The sequence below is a fragment of the Lepisma saccharinum genome, chromosome 2, assembly GCF_977018435.1.
Source record: "Lepisma saccharinum chromosome 2, izLepSacc3.1, whole genome shotgun sequence".
Lineage (NCBI taxonomy): Eukaryota > Metazoa > Arthropoda > Insecta > Zygentoma > Lepismatidae > Lepisma > Lepisma saccharinum.
Genome location: NC_139230.1, coordinates 4,176,016 through 4,203,492, shown reverse-complemented (window position 1 = coordinate 4,203,492; position 27,477 = coordinate 4,176,016). Strand labels below are relative to the sequence as shown.

Here is a 27,477-nt window from a genome sequence, read left to right as displayed (position 1 = left end):
CTTAACCAATATTTTTCTAACATGTATTTCAAAATATTGGTTAATTAATTTCACATCTGAAAATTTTCTGTTTATTTTGCTGTAATTAAAATTGTAGGAGATTCTTTGGCCATTCAGAACCACAATTCAGATATTGTTAATACAGTGGAACCTTATTTAGAATTTTTTTAGTGAACTGTGGCTCAAGAACATATGAAGCAGGAATGTGTATAATCTGGGAAAATTTTATAACATTTTGCTTTATTGGGATGAGGAATGTAAAATGTATAAATCAAGAAAATATAAAATCTGGGAACATAAAAATCAAGGTTCTATGGTATAAGTTTCAATATTTTCAATGGTGTTGGTCCTAGGATGTGAAGTATTTATGCCAGCATTCAAACTTATGTTGCAGATTTAGATTTGCATGGAAGTGTTTGCTTGAATTCACTGTGCCTAAGTGAATACCATTCATATTTGAAATTCTTAATAAAAATATATATTTTAAAAAAAAAAGCAAGTAGAAAATGTAATAGACGTAAGTAAGTTACTAACTTTTCCCATGAAACAAACTTGTAGAAGTTCTATTAATTTTGGTTGCCTCTGCCACCACCTGCTTGGTAACCACATCTTTTATTCCCTAAACATGAATAGAAAATGTACTTGTTTAATAGAAATGCTTAGTAGTCTTTACCCAGTTTATATTGATAAAAATGTCAAATTATCAGTGGTAGCACATTTAATTGATAATATAAGTCATGTTCGATGTTGTGTTGCATTTTGGTTGCCTCTTATTTATTAGCTCTGTATTAGCTCATATAATATACATTGAACACCACCACCTCTCGCTCCATGATGTTTTCCCTTTAACTTCAATGCAATTCTTCACTTTCATCTTGGTCGCCAGATTGTTGTATCGTGTTTCTTCAACTGCTTTATATAGCTGTTTAGCTTGCCTTTTTACTTGATGGGGTTCTATTATTCTGACAAAAAACGCTGGTAGAATTGTATGAATTTTAAAGATGAGATTTTTAGTTTTCAGAATTAACTTGTCAGCTAACAAAAAACTTTAAAAATCATTTAGAAAATCGATCAGGTGTTTTCACAAATATAACTTTTTCCACAGCTTCTAGTCATGTTTAACGTTACCACACATGAATGAACTATTTTGCATAGACTAAATCTCCCTTCTTAATAACAGCAGTTATAAGTTGTGTGTGAGCTCCAAGTTGGTATATTATGTGCTCCCACCTGAAATACAGTACATTTAAATGTCAGTAATTATTAACTTTATTGCATGTTTTAGTGACATAATTATGAGTTTAATCATTTATGTTTTTCATAATTAAATTGTGATGTACAAATATCCTGCATTGACCGATTTTTGTTCAAAATAGTAAGAGTTGACTTAACGTGGGTGGACCCAAAAGAAACCGGAATTTTTTAATAAAAATTGTGTATTTATTTTTAGGTGATAAAAAATTAATCTCCTTCAAAGTACTATCCATTTGATGCAATGCACCAGTCTAAATGTGTTTTCCACTTATTGAAGCAGTTCTGAAACTCTTTCAAGGTGATGCCTTTTAATGCCTCAGTCGTGTTTTTCTTCACCTCTTCCACATCTGCAAAACATTTTTCTTTGAGGACTTCTTTCATTTGGGGGAATAAAAAGAAGTCGAACAGAGCAAGATCGGGTGGATAAGCTGGGTCTTGCTGTTTTAAGTTAAAACTTGTTTCACGCACAAGGCTTTGTGTGCTGGCACATTGTCATGGTAAAGCCATCACTCCCCACTTTGCCAAGACTCGGGGCGCATGCAAACGTTTCAGAACCTGTAGGCAAAATGCCTGGTTAACAGTTTGACCATTAGGAATGACTTCTGTGTGAACAATGCCGTTTGCATCAGAAAATGGAATCAGCATTGACATGTGGCCTGAGTGAAGTTGGTCTGCAAGTGACAATTCACCATCCCTGTAGCGAGAAAACCACTCGTAAACTTGTGTCTTCCCAAGAGCAGCTTCCTTGTAAGCTCTCCCCTGCCGTTTTCCCTAACAGAAAACAGAATTCCACAGCCGCATGTTGTTCAAATTTTTCATCCATCACAAAAATCGACAAACAAGCGAGAGGTGCTTAACAACGGTGGTCAGTAGACTGATGCAAGAGGCATCTGGCGGCAGAAGCATGTACCACAACGAGCCTGCCCAGCAGAGAATGATTCCTGTTTCTTTTTGGTCCCCCCATGTAGTGAGTTGAGTAATTGTTGACGTACTTTGCAAATTCTCTTCAGGTGTCTCAACAGACAGTTTAGGTACATAGTTTTTATTTGAAACAGTGCTCATATATGTGTGTGTGTTCATATAAAAACCAGTCACACTTTGATTTTATGTGGGAATTAAAATAACGAAACTACTGTTAACTGTGAGAAGTGGAAGAATAGATGAGGAGGTAAACAGAAGAGGACAAATGGGTGGTGGACTATATCAAAGCGTTCGAAGGTTAATATGGGACCTATGACATGCAAGAAGGTAATATATAACACGTACATGTAATTATGTGCCGATAATTATCTATGGAGCAGAGACTTGGACAATGACAGAGAGAGACAAAAGAGAGATGCAGGCAGTGGAGATGAAATTTTTAAGGAATATATTTGGAAAGACTAGAAGGAATGAGGGGATCCGACACAGTGGGTGTGGTGAAGCTTCAGGACAGGATAAATCAGGCACAGATGAGATGTTTCGGAAACATGAAGAGGATGGATGCAGAAAGACTATCAGTAAGAGCTTACAATGCACAAGGAGTGGGAATAAGGCCAAGGGGGAGATCAAGAGGTCGGTGGAAAGAGCAGATAGTGGAGAGTGTTAGGAGAAGAGGACAAGATTGGAGCACAGTGGAACAGTAGCGAAGCGTAGTCTTATGAAGGAAGCAAGCAATGTTTCAGTACAACAAAACATGTAATACAATGGCATGCCAAGAGGTGTCCGTTGCTGGATTTGTCAAAATATCATAATAAAGTGACAGTACTACTAAAAATAAACCATATGATCCGCAAACATCACATTTACTTTCGAAATTCCAGGTAACATTATTCGTATGGTAGTAAACGTCTTACATATGTAAACTTTCCGCATACGACTAAAGGGGTACGGAATTTCTTATTTAGTTATTAGTACCTTTATTTGTTCATTATTTTTTAATGTGGGCAAACGGTGACCAAACCGATTTAGGTAAAAAAGGGGGGACTCATTTAATTAATTTACGCTGTGTGATTGTAATTTAGGATTTGTGGGCACCATAAAATCCACATTCGGAGTCACTTAAATATTAAAGTAAAATGTTAAACAAATTTTAAAAATTTCATTTCAAACCAAAGAAACACATGCATAGACAATGTACTCACCCCAATAAATTCCAAACTCCTTTCCATATATGCGAAATTTCTCACTATCGGACAATTCAATAAATCTTATTGCCTCAAGCTCAAGGTTATCAAAATGTGAAGACACTCCCATGCTCTTTCCACAACTGGAAAGCATCCACGCAAGATCATTTTGAAAATCTCTGAAATGACCGAAAGTGATACCAACCTATTTCCTTAATTTTGTCCCTCACAGGAAGGAAAGATATATCAGTTTCGAGATAGAAATTAAGCGGTGGAATCAGAATCATTTCAGCAGAAAGAGTATATACAGTATGTACCAGTCTTATCTGTACAGCGGTAGTTGGAAAGTGAAATGATGAAGTACACCGCTAGAAAAAAAAGGAGAAAAGAGTCTTGCTCAAATGATGTTGACAACAATAGTACATTGTTATATTAATTCGCCTTCCTCCACACCCTGTGAACACCATCTGATCCGAAAAGGTTCATTTTGGTCTCATCGGAGCAGATGACGTTCGTTGTTCCAGAATGCCTGGTCTTTATGCACATGTTTTTTTTTTGTTTTTTTTCATTTTCCCATGATATCCCTGTCTGTACAATATGGGATGAACTGTTAAATTGCTCATTGTCTTTCCTGTTGCTTTTCGACCCATGACCTCAATTTCAGAACATTTAATTTTGGATTAGCCTTAACTTTTCTCACAACGAAAAGTTCCACTCTTTCAGTTAGTCTTTTCTCCTTTCTTCTTCTTTCCCGATTCTTTGTTGAACCCTCATATTTGAATTTATTTACTACAGGGAGGTTATTTCAGTCGTTCACCGCCAGCGATTCGGCCGTTCGGCGGACTCTTCATGCAACAGGTCCCGGCAAATTGCGTTCAGGAAGTCCGTAACAGAAACCGCTTGTTTTGTAATGTTTCCACTTTTCACAATTACAATTGAAATAAGCACGTACCTTGTCGCAAGGATGCTGTGTGTGTGTGGAAAAGGTGTCCTCCCAAATACAAATATTTCTGGCACCTTATTTCTGACAGAAAATCTTAGATTAGACATCGTTACTTTATCGTCAGTTGTCAGAAAGGGAAGACAGCATCCCGGCGCATAAAGCAAACCGAAAGCGTAAAATGATATTTAAAAGTAATAATAATGATGATCACTAACCTCCTGTGTTATAAGAGATGTTGAAAATGACCTCCTTTAACAGCAATACAACACGTTTCTTAGGTTCAAGAGATCCTGTCTATCATAATTCCCTGACCACTTTTCTGCAAGAATTCGTTTTCACGTAATTATTAATAAGCACGTACCTTGTCCCAAATACAAATATTTCTGGCACCTTATTTCTGACATCTAATCTTAGATTAGTCATCGCTACTTTATCCTCAGTTGTCGCGACAGCGCCGGCAGCTTATCGGGGGTTGGGTGAGTTGTCAGCCTCGAGAGGGCGCTTCATACTGCACGTGTCGGCAGTGATGCCAACCGTAGGGACATGTCCCTAAGCATAGGGACTTTTCACTAAATTTCGCCCGCGTAGGAACGTAGGGACAGATTTTGCCAAATGAGGGAAAACGTAGGTACTTTTTTCAATCTTGGTAAATGACATTTTATGAATTAGTTTATCTGGATACTTTAGCGAAGAGGAGAAAAAAGAAGTAACTAACAAATCTCCATCAGAATTTTGGAACATGTTATCGGTTACCAAAAACTTTCAAGGCAAGTTCCTTTTTGAAAACATTTCCATTCTCGCGAAAATAGTGCTAACATTGCCACATTCTAAAGCGGAAACGGAAAGAATATTTTCAATGTTAAGTGATACAAAAACAAAAAAGGGAAATAAAATGGGACCAGAATTGTTAAAGACTGCAGGATATACAGCATCACCAACCAACATCTATCTCTGCACAGCAGCAGCATGTATGACTTCAAATAACATAATCAACAGTAAACGACTCAACGTTATTCATTAGGGGTGTGCGGGATCCTTTACTTTAAAAAGTCGTTAATTCTCGACGTTTTCTGCCTTGTAAGTTTCTGGAACTTATCGAAAATTGTAAGTTTTTATTCTAGAAATGCAAAAACAATCACTTAAAGTGAAAATGACTTGTAAAATTCGAGATTTCCAGTGCTTCGGGAAATTTCGAACATTTCCCGTCCCGAAAATTTTCCGACTTGGTCGGGAAATTGCAAATTTTTCAGTCCCGAATGTCGGGATTTAAAAAAATTACCGTCCCGATCCCGTCCCGACCCAAAAAATTCTGTCCCGCACACCCCTATTATTCATTAAGGCAAGAATTTACAATACCGGACCCTTCTGTAATTTCTATGCTACGTCTTATACTCACGAAATAATTATTCGTGATGATTTATCTCAAGTTAACATGTTGGGGTGAGGGGGGAAAAATGTTAATTAACGTGTAGAAGTTGTAAAATAAGCATTTCAATTCTCGCAATGATTCTCCGTATACAAGTATGGTAGCCATATTTGTTGATATGAACAAATTACAATTAGTTACGCTGTCTACAGCGTTGCCACACTGTTGATTTCATACTTGGAGAGCATGGATTGTGTAAGAATAGCGGAAGAGAACAGTAAAAAAGTTGTTAATGTTATACAGATTGTTAGGTGGAGTGTGCAGGAGGGCTAATTAATAAACTTATTCATTTCAGTATAATGCCCAAAGAACGTGCTTACATGTGACAGCGACAATCACGATGTAGAAGAACTGATTTGATTACAGGTAAATTTGGCAACATTACATCAATCATAAAATTGCAGGATACTAAAATGGCGTCTTCGATGATGTTAAAGTGCTACGAAAAAAATATTTTTTATCGGTTCGTAATCACAATTACCGCAAAACCATTCAGGAATAGCCCCACTGAGCATTCTCGGTAAGGTTAGGTTAAGTTAAGTTAGGTTAGGCAAGGCAAACATAGTTAAAATTTGGGCTCGAAAAACGGGTAGCCCAACAAACCATTGACGGATAGCCCCACGAACCATTCAGGTACAAAAAAGGTAAAGTGTTCCCCTGTGCATAGCACCACGCCATGAAGGCGTATAGGGGGTGTGAGGGTAACGCCCCACACTTTCTTGATCCGGTCGTGAGTGGGGGTGATGTGATCAGCATCACGCCCCTGACCGCCTTTACCCCCCAGGGTTTCCCCCAGGTACCCATGTTATTCGACGCTGGGTAGGCGCCGGGGCCGCTTCCAGGTACGGTTAGGTTAAGTTAGGATAGGCAAATGTAAATTCGCTCCTTCATTAATTGTGGAAGCACCGAGCAGAAAGATTTGGTAAGTAAATGGTAAAAAAAAAAAAAAAAAAAAGGTAAAGTGTTCCCCTGTGCATAGCACCACGCCATGAAGGCGTATAGGGGGTGTGGGGGTAACGCCCCACACTTTCTTGATCCGGTCGTGACTGGGGGTGATGTGATCAGCATCACGCCCCTGACCGCCTTTACCCCCCAGGTACCCATGTTATTCGACGCTGGGTGGGCGCCGGGGCCGCTTCCACCGTTAGAAAAGTTCCCGGATTTGAACCACCCGGGGATCGAACCCGGGACCTTGAGCATGGTAGTCAGACGCGTGGCTCAGTCGGTAACGTGTAAGTAAGTAAGTAAATGTGTATATTTTATCTTCTGTTTTGCATGCTCATGAGGTGATAATTTTTTTAGTCGCTTTACTTGGCGTAGGGACATTTGGTCAGTTGTAGGGACATTTTGACTACGTCTGTAGGGACATTGCCGAAAAATGGTTAGCAACACTGTCGGCTACCAGACGTCAGTGTACGTTCATGTTCACTTCTGTTTGCGTTTATCAGTACACGTGTTGCTTATACTGTGTTATTGTAATGTGCTACTCATGGCCAGTGCTTTATTGTGTGTTAATTGTTATTCATTCATTAGTTATGTCGTTAAACAAATATAGTCTTGAACAGAGAGTTTTTATGTACGATAATTACGTGAAAACGAATTCTTGCAGAAAAGTGGTCAGGGAATTACGATAGACAGGATCTCTTGAACCTAAGAAACGTGTTGTATTGCTGTTAAAGGAGGTCATTTTCAACATCTCTTATAACACAGGAGGTTAGTGATCATCATTATTATTACTTTTAAATATCATTTTACGCTTTCGGTTTGCTTTATGCGCCGGGATGCTGTCTTCCCTTTCTGACAACTGACGATAAAGTAACGATGTCTAATCTAAGATTTTCTGTCAGAAATAAGGTGCCAGAAATATTTGTATTTGGGAGGACACCTTTTCCACACACACACAGCATCCTTGCGACAAGGTACGTGCTTATTTCAATTGTAATTGTGAAAAGTGGAAACATTACAAAACAAGCGGTTTCTGTTACGGACTTCCTGAACGCAATTTGCCGGGACCTGTTGCATGAAGAGTCCGCCGAACGGCCGAATCGCTGGCGGTGAACGACTGAAATAACCTCCCTGTATATACTGAACAGTAGGATGAGAATTGTTCACTAATGATCATATTTCCCTCAAAGAATGTCCTTTAAGTGCAAGATTCATATCACAGCTTTAAGGTCAGAGCTGAGCTCCTGTCGCTTTCCCATTACGGATTGTCCAAGCTGACCAGGTGGTTGAACACTCACTAGCAATGAAAGAGTGGTCGTAATTTTTGCGAAATCGAGTGCGATGGAAACTAAATAAAGCTAAAACATTAAGTACATTAAATGATATTTGAATAATGCAAGCATTGCTTGTAATATATCTTCGCCTCTGCTGTGGATAGAGAGGAGTGGTGGAAGACCAGGAAAAAATGGAGAGGCTTGACTTCTATGCCAACCCAGCCAGAGGCAGGTAACAGTGAAGGATGATGATGATGATAAATGTGCTAACCCCTAAATACCAATAACCTTAAGAAATGGCTCATGCTCAATATATTGCCTCTCCTTTAATACAAGGTAATTGTCTCACAGTTGGAGTTTTTGAAACATTTGAGCCTTTTGATTCTTGGGTCTGCTCATTTATTAGACACTTACCGAGGTGCTTCAATGATGATTAAATCGCCAACTTTTCCAATTTCAATGGAGCCATGTGTTGCTGATCTCCCCAGAGAGGCTGCTGCATTCAATGTAGATGCAATCAATGCTTGAGGAAGACTCATTCCAAGTGTAACACAAGCCAGATTCATTACTAGTGGCTAGAAATATAGAATGCCAGTTTCATACATTCTGTATGTAGATAATACAAGCACATGTATTTTGATACATTTTTGGTACATACAATTATTTTGAAAGGGGCTTTCATTCTTCTATGGTTACCTGCATAGCTGAAGGATGAGTGCTCACACTTTTGGTGCAAGTGTCCGCTGGTCCAATCACAGGTGGGGACCCCAAAATTTTAGTGTTGACCCAGCATCGTGAAGACAAATTGGGGAACTGTTTGAAAAGAATATATAATGGACCCCTGACTAGAAAGCCAAAAAAGCAGTGGTGATGAGACTTCTTTCACTGTGCATGTGTTACCAAATAAAGAAGTCGTTTGGTGGCCCATGGCATCCAAAGGGCTTTAGTTGATAGTTTCTTGATCTGGAATGTGTAGTTTCCAGAGAAATATTGATGTTCTATGAAAGACAAGTCGATACACAAGATGCAATGAGTATGCAAGAACAGAAAATTTGACACTTTTTTTTTTTTTTTGCAAATAAAATTGCTGCCATTGAGAACCACAGCTGTGAAAATTCACACAAAAGACTTCTTACACCACATTCTGAATAGAATGTATTGTGACCTATGCAAGACTTAGTTCGATAAACACAGAGAGCACACAACAATTTTTTTTAAAAAAAAGAGTTTAATTGGTTACTGCTTCTAGATACCATCCACAAGGAGGATTTCTGCTGAGAGCCATGGTGCTTATGTTTCTTTCTCCCTTTTTACCTTTTGCCTTTATTTTTACCTTGACAATGTCAGGAAAACCTTTGTATTTTAACTGTTTTTGTGTGTTGGTATTCCTTTATGGACTGGTCTTACACAGGTAAAAAGCTATTGAAAATATTGAAATATATATGATGGTCAGTCAGTGGAAAACAGGCCACCTCGTATAGCTTGACATGTAGATGGCAGTCTCATCACAGGCTTGTGTGAAGCAGTGCGAGTGAGAGTTGTGTGAAGTGCAGATGTGCAGGGACTTGCAGTCTGGCATATCATGGAGGCCAGTAAGGAAGAGCAGCGAGCAGTCGTGTGTTTCCTGGTAGCGGAAGGCACTAACTAGTACATGAGACATTCACCATCGAATGATGGCAGTATATGGGGAACATTGCTTATCATCCTGCAGTGACGTTCTTCCTTCGTGAAACCTCCGACTTCACCCTCAACAAAGACATACTATTTTCCCCATACACTGCCGTCCATTTGATGGTGAGTGTCTCTTATACTAGTGCATACACCAGGAAATGCACGACTGCTTGCTGCTCTTCCTTACTGGCCTCCATGATATGCCGGACGGCAAGTCCCTGTATGTCTGTACTTCGCACGGCTCACACTCGCACTGCTTCACACAAGCCTGTACATGACTGCCATCTACCGAGCAACAATGGAACTCCCTTCCAGTGGCAGGAGTTTCGTGGAGCTGCGGCATCTACACATTGAGATATACGAGGTGGCCTGTTTCCATTGACTGCCCAGTATCTGGGTTGTAATATTATCATAATATTTATTCTTAGCTTTTTCATTCAACTTTGCTTTTGACCTTGTAGAACCAGCACAATGAATGAATGATTGCAGAAATCAAAACATATGTTTTTATTGTAATTTGTATTTGTATTATGCTTTCATTGATATATTGAAAAAAGTGCAGGTGAGTAGAAGAATTTAAGTGTTTGTAGCCAAGGAGTGACCCTAAGTCATTCTGCAACAGACATGCATGCAACCATCATAAGGTGCCAATCAAATCAAAATCAGTCTCCAGAACAACCTCTTACAGTAGTTGTTGCTTACTTTTTCACTTTTATTGTTAGATTTTGAAAAATGATAATTTCCTAATGTTAGATACAATTGTACAAGTGTACTTCCAAAGTAAACTTATTACTTGATCGCAACTTCTATTTTTACATTATTGTAGCATTGTATAGTCTGGAGAAAAGTTCACATTAGTTAGCATGAATCATTGACATCAAGTACAATAGAGGATTGCTTTGAAGGTACGTGCAATTGTTATCACAGGTGTCTTCTTAATACAATGGAACCCTGATTTTATGTTCCTGTACTTTACATTTTCCCCTCATGTACATTCATAGTTGATGGTCCCACTAGAACAAAATGTTATAAAATATCTTCCCAGATTATACATTTTCTTGCATTTTGTTTCGCCTTGGTCCCCTGAAAAGCATAAAACTGAGGTTCTACTGCATTTATTTTCAATGTTTTTGTACTTGCAATATATTGAAAACTAACATCATCAAAAGGGGACAAAGAATAACTGACCACAAAAATCATGTGCATATCGTATTATGACCTGCTAATGAACCTTCTTATGTTAGCAAATTGATCTAAGCATCGAGGCTGTGTCCTCCATGACGAGGATGCTCAGCCACACTTAGGAGAGGAGCAAAATCTCCATCAGAGGCAACAAGATGTTTTCTTCAAGAAGTGCTGGAACACATGCATTGAATATTAAGAGACCGTTGCTTTAATTGAAGATTGTTAGGTGGGGGTTGTTTTCTTGAAGCTTGGAAATAATTGAGAAGATGCACGAGAGGTCCAATGTGGTGACAGTGAAACAGGTGAGGAGATTCTTTACCTACACCGTTCACTTCAATCACTGGATATGTAGTTGGGTCTCATTGATGGAACAGTGGTAATGAATTTTCCTTGTAATCAATCCCTAGTGGAAGCAATTGCACAGTAGTTCAGATTTCACTTTAAACTGTAGGTTGTCCCAATTAGCCTCATACAATAGACTTAAACTTTTGAAAATTTAGTTATCGGAGAAATATTGATGTTAATCTACAAAGTTTTAACATTGTTTGTTGATTCTTCCCTGCACCTGATCTAACAAAAGTTTCTGGAAATGGGTCTTGTATCCTGCAATGCAGCTATAACATTTATTAAATTGCATTAATGCAATTTTTAAGCCCCCCCCTCCCCCCAAAGAACAAGAAGTTTATATTTAATGCAGTGGGAGTCACTTTTACTGTTCTAGAAAGCAGATGTCTGTATTGAAGTACATTTTACTTACCATTGCAAAGCAGTATGCATTAGGATTAAAATCAGTTCCTAATGCAACAGGTACACCAGCAGCTATGAGCTTCTGTACAGGAGGAGATTTTAATCTCATCAAGTAAGCTGTTGTAGGAAGAATAACTGCCACAGATTTGGACTTTGACATAGCTTTTATTCCCTCCTCACTGATTTCCTCTAGGTGACTGATAGCTTTTGCTCCCAATTCTGCACCCATCTGTAGACAAGTAAACAGATTATACGAGTGAAGAATGGAAAGAGAGCCAGAAGAGCTAGTAAATATCAAATTCTGAAGGAATAAGGATACACTAAGCAGACAATGTGAAATAGATTTCATGGCAAGCCTTTGTAATTGTAGGTTAAAACTGAATGAAAGACAGCAATTAGACTACAAAGAAAGACTACAGAATATAATTTTATTTAATGCATTTGTATGAGTGATTTACCACTAGATCAGGCTGCTGATTACACCACCTCCACCATAGCTGAAATTGATAATGTGTGATTCCCTGCTGCCACAGCGATATGTGCCTTTATGAGGCATTGCAATACACTGTATGTTTGAATATGTGTAGCAGAAGCATAGATGCTAAATATGAAAACTGTATTTTACTACTACAGAATAACTGGAGTTAAATATACAAGAATGGCAACACAAATGTAACAAATACAGAACAAAATCAGGAACCAGAGCCTTAACAAAGTTTGTATTATGATTTATCAAATAAATGAATGTCCATGAAGAGCCCTCTCAAACACATTTCATTCATGTTCTTCCTGAAATTACTTACATTAGGGTTAGGTTTGGCTCAGTGTATGTTGATATGTATTTGTGTGTGTGTGTGTAAATACTAAAAAATAGAGTGGAAAATATACTCCTCGTTTTAGAGTTAGACACTCCTTAGACATACCTCAGCACCTCCAACAAAATGCAATTCATCACTGTGAAAATTGAGTTTCAGATTTATATTCTTGCCAGCCTGTAGTATTCTTTTGGTTTGATCTGTAGAAAAGACTCCCTTTTCACAGAAGACATCAATGTTTTCCACTAACAACTCGCCAGCATCGATAAGTTGCTTAACTTTTGGTATTTGGCTTTCAATAATGTTTTCAGTTGCCTCTTCTGCGGTTTTGCCCCTGAAGTGGATATAAACAATATATATAATGTGAATGAAGGTAACAAATTATTTACAGAATTTCTGATTACCTATTTTTAATGCCATGTGTAAATACTGAAATTCAGTGCACAATCATATGTGTCAACCTTTATTAGCGCAGAAATTGATATCTTCTAACAAACGTTCTCAAAGTCTGATATTGCTGACTGAAAATGGTTGTCAACCACACCTGAAAATATTAGAAAATGTGTGTTGCCTATAGTTACTTGACCAGCAATTCATATTTGTTAATATTTTTCATAATTAAACCTTACATGTCAATAAAATGGTTTTGTTGTTGTAGTCACTACAGCCTCATACAAACTGACAATAATAACTATGTAACTGCCTACCACGAAGAAAGACAAGGAATCCGTCAAGCAGAACCAACCCCCCCACCACCTATGGCGAAAAGCTCCATGGAATGCCATCCAGCGGGCGCTCAATGTCTACCCTTGGTTTTTGTTGATGGAAGAGGAAGTGAATGAAGCCATTGAGAACTTTGTCGAAATTCTGCATGCCACGATAAAGGACTTCGTGCCCACTGCGAGACCGAGATCTACCAAATACCCCATCTGGTTCGACAGAGAAGTTCTATTTATGTTAAAAAATAAAAAACAGGCTTGGTACCTATGGAAGCAGCAACCTAATGTTCACACTCACGGTACCTATTGTGACATCAGACGTCATTCAAAATACCTACTCAGAAAAAAATATAGTGAACATATAAATAACATAACAACCGAATGTACTACAAACCCGAAGAGATTCTTCACTTTACTAAATTCAAGAAAACAAAGCCCACGTATACCTAAAGAAATTGTTCACAATACTGATATTGCTAGTGGAGAAGAAAGAGCCGAACTTTTCAATGTTTTTTTTCATCAGAACTTCTCACCTCCCTCAGTTTCCGACCCTCTCCCCCACTTAAATGCTGTCTGTCCTCACACACTATCTTCAATCAAAACATACCCCGAGGAAGTAAAATACCTTCTCGCTTCATTGCCCCTCCACCGGTCCCTAGGTCCAGATGAAATCCCCACAATATTCCTTCGTAAAACTGCCGACTCCTTGGCTCTTCCTCTGTCTGCCTTACTCAACAAATGTTTCTCTAAAGGTGTGTTTCCGAAAAACTTCAAACGGGCCAACATTGTGCCCATTCACAAAACTGGAGACAAAAAATGTGTAAAATCCTATAGACCAATCTCACTCCTATCGCCACTATCAATTATTTGTGAAAAAATCATCAAAAACAGGTTACTTCAGTTTACGTCACCATATATCAACACAGCACAACATGGTTTTCTTCCAGGCAGCTCTTGCCTAACAAATCTTTCCGTCTTACTTTCGCATGCTGCCAGAGCTATTGATAATAACTCCCAACTTGACACCATATATTTGGACATTTCGAAAGCCTTTGACAAAATTAATCATAAATTTCTTCTTCATAAATTATCATCCAGATTTAACATCCATGGCAAATTTATCTCTTTACTCCAGGACTACCTCCATGAGCGTGAACAACGTGTTGTTCTTTCAGGTACCTCTTCTAACTTTCTTCCCGTTTTGTCTGGAGTTCCCCAGGGGAGTGTCTTAGGGCCGCTCCTATTCCTTCTGTACATGGATGACCTCCCTGAAAAACTGTCCTCCCTCCCTATCAATATACTTTTGTTTGCGGATGATTGTAAACTCTTTAAGGAGATCTCATCGCATCATGACATGATGATTCTTCAAAATGCTCTCACAGAACTTGTTAAGTGGTGTCGTCAATGGAATTTAGAACTAAACCCTCAGAAATGCTCTTTCCTTACTTATTCCCTAAAAAAGAACAAAGTGGTGTCTACTTATACTATTGAAAACAATGCAATCCAAAACGTTTCCACCTAAAAGGACCTAGGTATTATCATGGATGAAAAACTCACCTTTAATTATCATATTATTGCTACCACTAAAAAATCCATGCGCCTTCTCGGTCTTCTATACAGATTTAGCGAAATTCAAAACCCATCATCTCTTGCTTTATTCTTTAAATCTTTCATCTCGCCCATCCTCGAATACTGTTCCCCAATTTGGGCGATGGCCTCAAAAACCAATCTCACCAGAATAGATTCTGTTCTCAGTTTCTTTCTTGCAATTGTTCGCCATAGAATACCTTCCTTTTGACATGTATCCAAATCAGACATCATGGCTGCTCTGAATATTCACACTCCATCCTTTCGTCGTGATCTAGCTGACATGAAATTTTTATACAAGATAATAAATGGCAAACTCAGAACAGATCTCCTAATCAGTGAATTCACACTTAGGGTACCCCAAAAGCTAACGCGCAACCTGCAACTCTTCCACAACCCAACCACTAGGCTATCCCTTCTACAACGCTCCTTGTTTTACAGGCTCCCAGAAATCTACAACAAACTTCCCCTGAATGTAGATATTTTCCTTCCAGAACAAAATTTTTGTATATTACTGACGAAGAACATGTAAATCTATCCCATCTTGTTATTGTCTTTATCTTTTGTTATTTTTTGTTTCTACTTTATGATGTTTCAGTGTAAAATGGCCAAATAAGACTGTATCTGAAACTCTGAGTAAATAAATAAATAAATTAATCTTTCATCTAGTCCAGTCATCAGTATAATACAGAGGTTGTTTTCGATCTATGGTGATGAAATTGCACACCTCTTGCAGCACCACCAAGCGTGAAGAGAACGAAGCTGCCAGTCGTGTGGGCACGTTGGACCGTTGACTGTGCGTGACAGGTGTGGTCAGTGCGTATCGGGAAGAATGCCGCCGAAAATCAGTGCATATTGAGAGGGTTACATATCTGCACTTTCCGACGTAAACTACAGTGATAGTGCCATTATAAAACTGTGCAAGGAGCGTGGATTCACTGTGTCCAAAAATGGCATATCACCGGTGTTGAAAGGGCAGGTAAGTCGAGGCGTGAGATGTTTCCTATGGGGCAGAAACAGGCCAACCCCCGGCCTGCCACTAGCCGCACACCAGCTACAATTCGGGATGTCCGGCCGCTGGTCATCAGGGAGAATCCAGCCACACAGAGAAGTATCGCGAACTGGCTACAAACATCACTGAAGACAGTGCACACCATCATTCACCACGATTTGGGTTTGGAAAAGTGACACAAGGGGCGTGTTCATAAGCTCAAAACAAGGTGTCAAGTCACACATCTTGCTTGTTACCCTGCCCCCATGTCAGGGCAACAGTGTTTTCTTTTCTTATTGAAATATTTATTAATATGTTAATGAATTAGGTAATTACGTGTATAAAATTATGTATATGTGATAAGTGTACCTCAATTTATTATGCATTTTTAGGTTCGTACTATTCCATGTATAAATACCATATAGCTCTCTGTTCTTTCTTCGTGTTTTGAACGTTCGAGGAAAAGGCGGGCAGTTTAGCTGTTATAGATTAAAAATTTTGAAAGAAGGGCCGTTGGCAACAGATGCCAACCAAACATATATAAACTCCCAGATGAGAGTGGGGGAGGTCGGCTGTTGGAACTGAGACTTGGAAGGGAGAGGCTGTTTTTGCTTCGGTCAGCTAGGACCGGAGGACAGGTCTCCCGAAACAGATGCTGTAAGAGATTGGATTGCCGGGCATGCTAGTGCCTTGGTGTCCAATTTACAGGTAAAAAGGTAGTTTGTACTGGATGTTATTTTGAAGTAATTACGGTGCGCCGGGCAGCCTAGTGCCTTGTCACCGTGGAGGTTGAGAAATGTACACGTCGGGCGACCTCGCACCTGTTAAGATGTTTCTTGGAGTAACGCGAGTCTACCTTGTGACAAGCGTACTCCAGATGTAATTCATGAAATGTAAAGCATCCAGGTACAAACAATAGAGATTCCAACATAAAAATTAGAGTTTTGGCCTGATAATTAGAGAAATGAACGTTCGGATACGACTTGTATATACTTCAAATTTTTAACGTTAATTAAACTATAGAAAATATCCAAAATTTCCATTTTTTATTTCACAGATGCTGGACAATGTAATTTATCCCCCTATAGCAATAAGGTTTCGCAAAGGGTATCCGTTGTCTCTTGTAGTTAATTATATAATTATGTTGACTTGTAGCAACCCACGTGCATTGTCGTACAAAGAAAGATACCCCTAGACAAATCTGAGCCGAGTATGAAGTGCACCGAACCTCGAGTACAGAGGTAAAGTATGGGGGAGCCAGGCTAGTAACATATTTATTTGTGGGCTCTGTCCGGGATTAACATAATTAATGGGGGCCTGTCCGGGATCTCTAATCTGAAATATCCTTCAGGCTTGATGTCCTCTATCGGATAATTCTCTTCTGCATCCGAAGATCCAATGTAATTCTCCCTCTCAGAGAATCCCGCTTCGATCCTCGACAAGTAGTCAACTGCTGTGCTATTTCTGCCGGCAATGTATTTTACTGTAACTGGAAACCTGGTCACCCTGTTTATCATTCTGTTTATGTGGCTCGGAATCTGAGAAGATTTCAAGATATCCACGAGCGCGGAATGGTCAGTGTAAGCTATCACTTCCGGTGCTTGCAGAAAGTAATATTCAAATTTCTCCAGACCCATGGTCAACGCAAATAACTCTTTCACTGTCACAGAATAAGAATGCTGTGTTTCAGACAGCTTCTTACTCCCAAATGCAACAGTCTGCAATTTTCTGGTTTTATCGTCTTCCTGAGCGACGATATAGCCAAGCACTATGTCAGAGCAGTCTACAAACAAGTGAAACGGTTTCGAAACGTCAGGAATCTTGAGATCAGGACTATTTACAATTGCATCCTTCATTTTCTGCAAACTCTCTTCTTGTTCTTTTCCCCAAGAAAATTTCCTATTTCCTTGTAACAAGTCTGTGATCCGTTTGGATATTTTTGCTTGGTCCTTTATGAAATCCGACAGAAAATTTAAGAAACCTACTAGTCTCCTAACCTGCTTGATATTTCTCGGGCGCTGCAATTGCTCTGCTTGCTTCCTCTTACTTTTCGCACAAGATATGGTATTTTCTGAAATTATAAACCCAAGAAAATCAATTTTCTTTCTGAAGAGACGCGACTTTCGATAACTAATCGTCAGTCCTTTGTCTTTCATCTTTCCCAGAACAGAATCCAACACTCTCAGTTGTTCTTCCTCGGTAGCGTTTGCAATAACTACGTCATCATAATAACATATTGCATCAGTTTGATAATGCTCTCCTAGCATCTTCTGCATCAGTTCCGCAAGGTGAAAAGGTCCACTACGACAGCCATAAAATAACCTTTTGTATCTAAACGTTCCCATTTCTGTCAAGAAACCTGCATATTTTCTTGTATCTTCAGAAATCTGCATATTTGCAAATGCAAACGGAATATCCAGAACTGTAAATATAGTTCCCCCAGAAAGCTTACATATTGTCGACCTAAAATCAGGTATTTCTCTACGTCTAGCCTCCAATCTCTTATTCAAGCCTTTGCTGTCGATGATCACTTTACATGTGTTATCTCTCTTCACATGAAGGATAGGCGGTGAAAGGTAATCTGTATCACCCCTTTCAATGATCCCGTCTTGCAAGGGGCATGTTCATAAGTTCAAAACAAGGTGTCAAGTCGCACATCTTGCTCAACCCACCTCTTCCTCCAAAAAATGGCAGATGAAACTGGAATTCATGCCATTCGTTCCACAGACATTCCAGTGAAGTCACCTGATGCCTCACCAATGGACTTTTGCACCTTCAGCCTACTGAAATGAGCCTTGTCTCACAGGAGACCCCGCACCATTGAAGGGCTATGGAAAGCCTGCCAGGAGGAGTGGTCGAGGCTGGGCATGACTGCACTTCGTGCCAGTCTCCTACAGTGGAAACTTTGCTGTAACGCAAATGCCAAGATGCAGGGACACCAAATAGAGCACTCTCGATGGTGGCGACATGGTTTCTCTTAAAGTAGGTGCAGTTTGAAATTGTCACCATAGATCAGAAACAACCTCTGTATTAAAACAGTTATGCTTCTTGGGTTGTAATCTCAAGCAAGGCATGGATAATTCTATGTATTTGGTCTTTCATAAGTGGTAATGTTGTCACCTTGTAAATCAAGGAGTCTCTGCTTCAATCTGCAGTGGAGGCACACAGTGGTTTGGACCCCACTTTAACACTAGAACTGCGTGCTTTTGTTATAACTAGAACTGCGACAGTGGTCAAATTGACCGCCATGCAAAAAGTGGGTTATATTTATAGTTTTGTTTGTTAATATTTTTTAATTGTTTTAGTACACATCTTTAATTTCACAGAAATGAATACATGGCCACATTCTTGTTTTCACAAACATATATACAAATAAAAAATAAAATTATTTCATGCAATAACAATAAATTTACTTATTCGGCATCATCTGCAATGCAATTGGTGCAGTATTTTTTAACAATTTTTACACATTTTCCACATACTGCTTTTCCACACTGCTCACATAAGTCTCCTGTCATGTTTCTGCATTTGGATGTTTGGCACTGCCGACGCTGTCGTTTTCCTGGAGGCTCATAGGAGACAATCTGCAGATTGGGCTGTGGGATTCTGTTGATTCCTTCTTGGCGTTCTTCAGAAAGTTTCATCAGGAACAAGTGACGACCAAAATTTTCGCCAGTTGTACTCTTGTACAAAATATATGCATTGAGAGCGGCTAGGTCCAAAATGTTGTAGAATACATGAACTGGCCATCTTCACGATGCTGCTTTTACGGAAAATTTACAAGCCATCTGATCGACTACATAGTTTCTTTACACCACCACCAATACACATGTTTGAATGCATGGAACTGAGAATTAGAACGTTTTTGTTTCTTTTTGCTTGGTACACAGTGAGTGTGCTGTGAGCACTACTCAGAAGAACTGTAGAATGCTGTTCTACATGAGATGATTTTACCTGCTGAGGCACTTCTTTTCTTGAATGTCTTATTGTTCGTACCAAGGTAGTGTTCTTAGCTTTCAGCATTTCAGCAAGTTTCCTGAATGATTTCTTCCTTTTTCAACAAAGGGTTCCATCACAACCGAAGTACAACATATTCTTCAACAGGCTGATCTGCTGGGAAATTTTCATCTGTACCCAAATAAGGGAAACCATTTATCAGGTACTTACTGTCGACATCAACTGCAATCCAGAATTTAATGCCGAACTTGTCTGGTTTATTCGCCATGTATTGCACAAATCTACACCTAACTTTTGTAGGAAATAGCTGTTCATCTACAGTGATGTATGCTCCTGGTATGTAATTTCTGCCACAATTTTCAGAAACAATTCCATATTTCGGACACATGCGCAAACTTGTCACTTTTTATGCATTCGGACCTTATTGTTTTATGATCAAAGCACAGATATCACATTATTTCATGAAATCTGTCTCTAGCCATGGTTTCACAAAAAAAATGGTGGTGCCCAGGTACTGTCCCACAAAACTGTCTAATTCAAGGCTTTTCGCACAATGTGTTCCGCGAGCATACAAAATTGCGATAAATGAATCAAGTTCCTGTAATGTAACAGACCAGTGGTTACATTACATTACATTACATGATAAAACAGGTCCAGTTTGACGATGAGCTTCTTCTTCAGTGCAGGATTTTATGTGACGAAGCATCTCTCATTCACAAAAAGATGCCATGCACTTGAAACCTTTCCTTCAAGGATATTTCATTTAGCAAATCCTGACAGGCCAGGCTTTTCTTGTAAAACATTATATGCTGGACGCCTACCAGGAACATTTACATCAGCATCAATTACAGTCCATTCACTCCCATTTTTAGCACTGTATTTTATTCCAGATAGAAAAGGAGACTCACCTGGAGACACTGTGGTTTTTCTTTTTGCTCCCCTTTGAACTGTAGAAACAGGTGCTGCTTCGTTTTCTTCATCTTCTGACGAATGGTTAGATTCAATGTCCTGTTCTAGTGGAACAAAATCGGGATCCTCTTCACTTTCACCTCCATCGGAATTGTCAGCATCCATGTCCTGAATTGAGTCTAAATACTTTGATATATCTTCAGCTGATAGTTCACATTCAGCCATTTTTATAGAGCACAATAATCACTCACGTGTGCGAGAAACAAATATGAAGAACAGACAACAAACAAAGACAGTGCTTGCAAAGTTTTGCAACTCCCTATTTGGCTCAAAGAGATTGAACATTCAACTGTAAGCTACTGCCACCTAGTGATAAATCTGATAAATGACACACCAGGTGGCAGTAGCTTGAAGGCGAATTTTGTAATACATCTCCCGAAAGGAGGTTTGCATTTTTGCTGTTTACCTTTGCATAACAAATGGAGGTTAATGCGCAGCGGTCATTTTGGCCGCTCCCGCGGTTGGAGGTATTTCGATGAATAACTACATAATACATTTATTTTTTAAAATTTTTAAATTAAAATATATTCTCAACGTAAAAAGAACAAAAGTCAAGGAATTTCAGATGATTCGAAGAGATATTCATGTCTTAACAGCAATTTGAAATTCAACAGCGGTCAAAATGACCGCTTCCGCAGTTCTAATGTTAAACTGTAGGTAAAGTCCCAATTAACCTATCTGTGCATAAAGTAGAACTTAAAACAACAATTCAATCTTTCATCTATTGCAATTGCTTCACTCCACTTCACAGTTAAGCTAGAGAGGGAGATAATTATATAAATAACTAAATAAATAAACCCTTGTATATGACATCATGATAAAACATTGGGACTTAACTGTGATACAAAGGTTAGAAAAATCAAGTATATCCTAAATCCTCACATTTCATGCAACACTGGGCCTCCCTGATGGCGCAGCGGTTGCATCTTTGCCTTGTAATCAAGGGGTCCCGGGTTTAATACCCGGTGGAGGCACTTGGCACAGTAGTTTGGGTCCCACTTTAAACCATAGGTCCAGTCCCGATTAGCCTTACTGTGCATAAAGTGGACTTAAAACACCAACTCAAGTATCAAGTATTCATGCAACACTAGAGGCTACCAACAACCATTCATTGTCCTAATTATTATTCACCCTTCAGACACACATATTGAAAATAACTCCTGCCAAGAAAGGAGAAGTTTGTGTGCTTAGCACTTTTCTAAGATTTTGTGTGTATTGTGGAAAGTATGCTTTCTCAGTTACAATGTTGGTGGAGATGCCGTGATCACACCATCCTGACAAACCTTGAGTATATCCATAGCATGAAAAAGATGAGCATATGAACAGTATATCTTCACATTAAAATAAATCATGAATGGAAACAAGGAAGGCAATGGTAATATTTATAATGTAGAAATTCACATCTTTAAATATATATTAAATAAACATCACTGCTTGCATTAAGAATGAAAAGTAAGTAACATTATAAGAAAGATAAAATCTTACTTTGGTATTGCATGTGCTCCACAAAATGTAATGGAAATTTCTATTGGTAGATTTCTTCTTGCTCTTTCTAATACTCTTAGTAGTTTTAACTCCGCTTCCACTTCCAGACCATAACCAGATTTACATTCCACTAGAGTTGTACCTATTGGTAAGGTGTATACAAATATACATGTGGTTACATATATAGCCAGGGGTACTACACCCCCTCCCCCATCAGATCATATCATATCATCCCTATAAAGTATTTAATAGTGGAGGCATACTACTACTATCATATTACTGAAAGTCACTTTCTTTAGCTTTACTCTTATGCCTTCATGGCATATTGCACTGTGCAGGGGCCAACCTCCGTGGTGGAGTGGTTAGTGCAGCATGCTACAATTCCAGAGGTCTCAGGTTTGAATCCTGGCCCGGGCTTTGGTATTATTTGCGAGTGTCCCACACGAGATTCATCATATCATCACTCATCCTCATCTTTGCGATTAGCCAAATGTAGCAGAAAAGTTAAGTGAAATAAACCAAATGAATCAGCCAGTGCACTGTGCAGGGGACAGTTTTATGCATAATAAAAATTGAAGGAGGCAGGTAATACTCACCAGATGAAACAAGCTGATTGATATCTTGCTGGCTGACTGCATTTTCATTGGAGATTGAAAGGTGGCCAGTCTGTTGATGTGGCCCTTGTTCTCTGTCAACACTGTTCATGCAGCTACTCTGCAGTCTGGCACCAATGACCAAAATACAGCCAGGCTAGGTCAACAGTTTCATTGTGTCTGGTGAATGTTACATATTGTCTACCCTTCGAACACTTGTACTGAACAAAAATTTACTTAATTCTGCATAAATGTTAATATCCATAAATGCGTGAAAATTAGAAAGAAGCCATGTTTAGAAAATAACACCTCTTCCTGAGGGATAACAACACTAGAAACAACAGTAATCTTACTTTAGTAAGTACCTTACTTCTAAAGAAATGCATTAGATATGTATGTTCAGAAAGTTACTGAGTTACAGTTACTTCATTTCATTAAAAAAGTAACCAAGTTGAAGTTACAGTTACTCATTTTAAAAAGTAACTCAGTTACAGTTAATGGTACTTGAAAAGTAATGCGAGTTACTATTAAGGTTACTTTGGGCTGCTTTCTACAGCTACCTGCTTGTAAAAGTAGCTAGGTTACAGTTAGAATTCCTTAAAAAGTAAGATACTTGTAACTGCATTACAAGCAACTAGTTACTTCAAAATACTGAATGTACATACCTGCCTGCATCATTGCAGTCAACCGTTTTACAAGTGCTGAATACAAGTCGTCTTCACTGCTCTTTGTACTTTCTTCCACAGTGTAATAAATTCCACCCCCACTTTTGTGTATGTCCATGTATGAAGCTCCAGCTAACTGAAATATATTCCCATACAAAATTAGCTTCTAATGTTTCACAACTTTAATGATTGATTGATTGATTGAGTTGGAGTTTTAAGTCCAGTTTATGCAGAGTAAGGCTAATCGGGACTGGACCTGCAGTTTAAAGTGGGATCCAAACTACTTGTGCCTCCACCGGGTATCAAACTTGGGACCCCTTGATTGCAAGGTGACGATGCTACCACTGCACCATCGGGGAGGCCCTCGCAACTTAAATGACATTATTAGAAAATTCTTACACAAATTTTTATGTGGGACTTTTATTTCTAAGTAGCACAGATTACATATAGCATTAGGAGAGCCAGACATTTTTTAAAATTTCATTATCAACAAATTTGTTGAAATTCAGTGTTGAAAACAAATGATAGCATTTCCCTGCATTCCCTTCCTATTTCAACCACTGCATTTTGCCATTTGTGCATTAAGTTATTGCACAAGATGAAATTCATTTGATGAACTATTTTTGCTAGTTAAAATGTAAAGATCCAATTTAATTTAATTTAAGTGTTGGTCGTTAAAGAAAAACCACTGCTATCTTGGTACAGAATGATGAAGCAACTAATATAAATAAAAAATGAAAATCAGTAAATCAAAGGATGGAACAATGAGTGCTTGGAAGAAATATTTGTGGGGAGAAATGCATGATTCATTGTGTAGTTTATATTATTTTGGTGTTCTATTTATTGTTAATGATGAGGCTAATAATATTGTGCATGCACCCCCCCAAATAGAGAAGTTAATGGATTTCCTTGAAAATATTTGCATTTCTGCTTAGACCTGTTTCTAGTAATTGATGCCTTCCCCCAAAGCAATTGTTTCGGCTGCTTTCAAAATTTTTATAGTACACAAGATTGCTGAATATTATGTTTAACCATGCAAAATATATTCCAGATCCCCTAATAAAATTTCTACATAAACTCTTGTATTCACGTTAAGAAAAAAATATAACAAGTAATTTAATGTTATGATACATCTTGTTGGATGGTAAAGCTATTATTATTATTATTAAAGTTACCTTCATAGCAAATTCGTGAACTCTGTCTCCACTCCATACGGGATGGGTATGTGAGTCTATAAAGCCCGGCAAAATGCATTTTTCTGAAGCATCTATTACAGTTTTAAATGATTCCTTCTGAAATTTCTTCTTAATTTCTTCATCACTTCCAATTGCTGCAATGTGACCTGCACTGAAAAATGAAATTATGACAATTATCACTGTATGGATTGGCATAAAAGTTTGAGATTTAGTTTGGGTTAAATTGTGCTTGTTGTAATGAATATTTTTTTTTAAAAAAGAGAAAAAACTATTTTTAATTAGAGACAAGAATTTACAGAATTGTTGATACAATTTATTTCAAACACTTCTAATGGCAGTCCAATATTTTATTTGCCATCAGCATTTGTTCCAGTTCATTTTTGAATTATCTGTATATTGGTGGAAATTTGAAGTAAGTCTTGAAGCTTTCCTAGTGACGAATGATGAATAAATTCTCTCGAACTATCCACCAGGGCGATTTTGCCTGGTCAATAGCCTGAGAGAATTTATCCATCGATGGAAATTTATTTGATCAAATATGGTCTTTCATTTTTAATGCCACACTGAGTGAGAGAGTGAAAGTGAGTGAGTGAATGAGTGAGTGTGTGTGTGTGGGTGGGTGTGTGGGGCAGGGTGTTGTGTCTAGTATGCTTAAGAACTTACTACAGTAAGTTGAAATGTTTTGTCATTTTATTTCGATGGATTGTAATTGCATAGTTTTAAAATATTACTATTCACTGACCTCTGCGGTGGAGCGGCTAGAACAGCATGCTATGACACCGGCCCCAGGTTCGAATGCTTGAGCATCGGTGTTCTTTGTGAGTGTCTCTTCATCAATGTCATCATGTCACTACTCATCCTCATTGTCGAGATTAGCCAAAAGTGGGAGAGCAGGAATGTTAAATGACAAAAAATATATATATATATATATATTTTTTGACAAATCAGAAAAATTAAATGACGGAAATGCATGCAATAATCATGTTAAGTCAGCAAATTAGTATTGGTCAACCATAGGCATAACTGAATATATAATTCGGGTGTATGGGGTGGGGGTTTATGCACACACTATATGCTTATGTGTCAGTTTAGAAATTTCAAAACGTGTAAATTGAAATTGGATCCCCCTTCCCTCACTGCCGGGTTGGTTGGTAAGTCAAAAAGCCAGGATCAAGGATGGATTTAGGAGTTAAGCCCTTGGGGCTCCTCTGCTCCCCATCCTCTCAAGGTTTATCCATAAATTTCCATTTGGGGAGTGTGTGTTCGTAATTAGGGGTGTAAGGGTATATTCAGAGCCAAATTTACCATAAATTGATTCTGTTGGTGAGAATGGTTTGCATATCCTCATCGTCACGATTAACCTAAGGTAGACATACAAACCAAATAATACTAATAATGACGATAATTATACCTTCAATTAATCATGGCGAAATTGATGGGGCTATTGGACACCACTTCTGAAGGACAGTTACCATTATACCATAGATATCCGTAGGGACACCGCCCCTCCCATTTTGGAAAATTTAACTGATGGAGAATTATCTTAACATTATTAATAACAATTTTGCATGATTCCATAAACACCATACTTTTAATAGTTTCACATGTTAGAACAATGAAATTGTATCAGGTAACAAATGCAGTAACATTTTTCAGGTTCTGTGGATTTCGTTTCCCTTTTATTTATTTATTGAAATTCCAATACAGCATAAGCCATTTTAAACAGGAAAGAAACAGTAGTAAAAACAGTAACAGTATATACACGATATAAAAGTGTAAAGAGTAAAAATTTCATTATCAATTCAGGAAAAGCTTAGCGAGATGGAAGAAATCAGATGACTTTACTTAAAGGCGAAGTATTGTTTAATGAGAGAAGAGCGTTTCAATTACTTAGTCGAAATGGAGGTGACTTTTCCCTTGCTCTGGTTTATCACGGGGAACTAGAGTAGAATATCAATTTGAAGCTGTGCAGAAGGGAGAAGCGCTTTTTTGGCCTTTCTTGCTCCGCCCTGCAGAAAATCCTGGGTAGTGACCGCCACTGCTTTGGTTACCGAGTTCATCGAGTAGTCTGCTCACAACCTCACAGTCGAAGGTTCCGAGCCTCCTGGGTGTCTCTTCGTGAATGTCGTCTGACCGTCGCCGACCTCCGTGGCGGATTGGTTTACACAGTGCGCTACGACGCCAGAGGTGCCGAGTTCGAATCCCGGCCTGGTCATGGGTGTTCTTTGTGTGTGTCCATTCATCAATTTAATCATATCATCACTCATCCTCATCTCGCAATTAGCCAAAAGTGACAGAAAATCGAAGTAAAATAAACCAAATCAATTAATCAGCAATTAATCGTCTCGACGCCATTCATCCTTGTCATTGCAATTAGTAACACAGAAGCTACGCAAAATTTATTAGAATTACGTCGCCTTTCTGCCTATCTAGACAAATTGCCACCATGAGTGGTGATTAGACGAAATTTATGAAGCGGCACTCGCAAAGAACAGCCATGACCATTTCGGTATTCGGACCCAGGACCTTTGCACCTGCACAAATGTAGCTGAACTTGTTTACCATGGTTTAAGAATCGAGGGAATCTCGAATTTGGATCTGCACAGAATCTATAGTGCTTGTAGACGCTCCAACTTGCAACATAAGCTTCCTTGGACAGTTAACTATAACACTGTTAAGCCTTGTTTCCATGTTTACTAAAACACTCAAAATTTTTAGTGCCAATCTTTGATGAAGTAGACCTTGTTAGAGGGTGGAAACGTTACGTTTATAGTGTGTGACGTTTATAAAGTGTTATTTTTCTAGAGTTAACTGCAATGTCTACTTACTCATCAATTGCTATAGAAACTCCGTTTTCCAAAATCTCCAGATCGTCTGTAATGATGTACGGGGCTCTTTTACTGGTCACAAGGACCACTTGACGAGCGGAATGCACCAACAGCTTCATCCT

The 27,477-nt window shown here is 38.6% G+C and overlaps 1 protein-coding gene across 1 annotated transcript; it reads right to left on the bottom strand.

The window, feature by feature from the left end:
* Positions 1 to 712: 712 nt before the first annotated feature.
* On the bottom strand, positions 713 to 27,477 carry LOC145984348 (putative imidazolonepropionase). The gene is made up of 8 exons (XM_083118004.1): positions 27,356 to 27,477; positions 24,507 to 24,678; positions 23,332 to 23,467; positions 22,074 to 22,215; positions 12,474 to 12,699; positions 11,561 to 11,779; positions 8,362 to 8,522; positions 713 to 1,230 (listed from the first exon to the last, which is right to left on the bottom strand). The coding sequence occupies exons 1-8, from the start codon at positions 27,472 to 27,474 to the stop codon at positions 1,143 to 1,145; spliced, it is 1,263 nt and encodes a 420-aa protein (XP_082974130.1). The 5' UTR covers positions 27,475 to 27,477; the 3' UTR covers positions 713 to 1,142.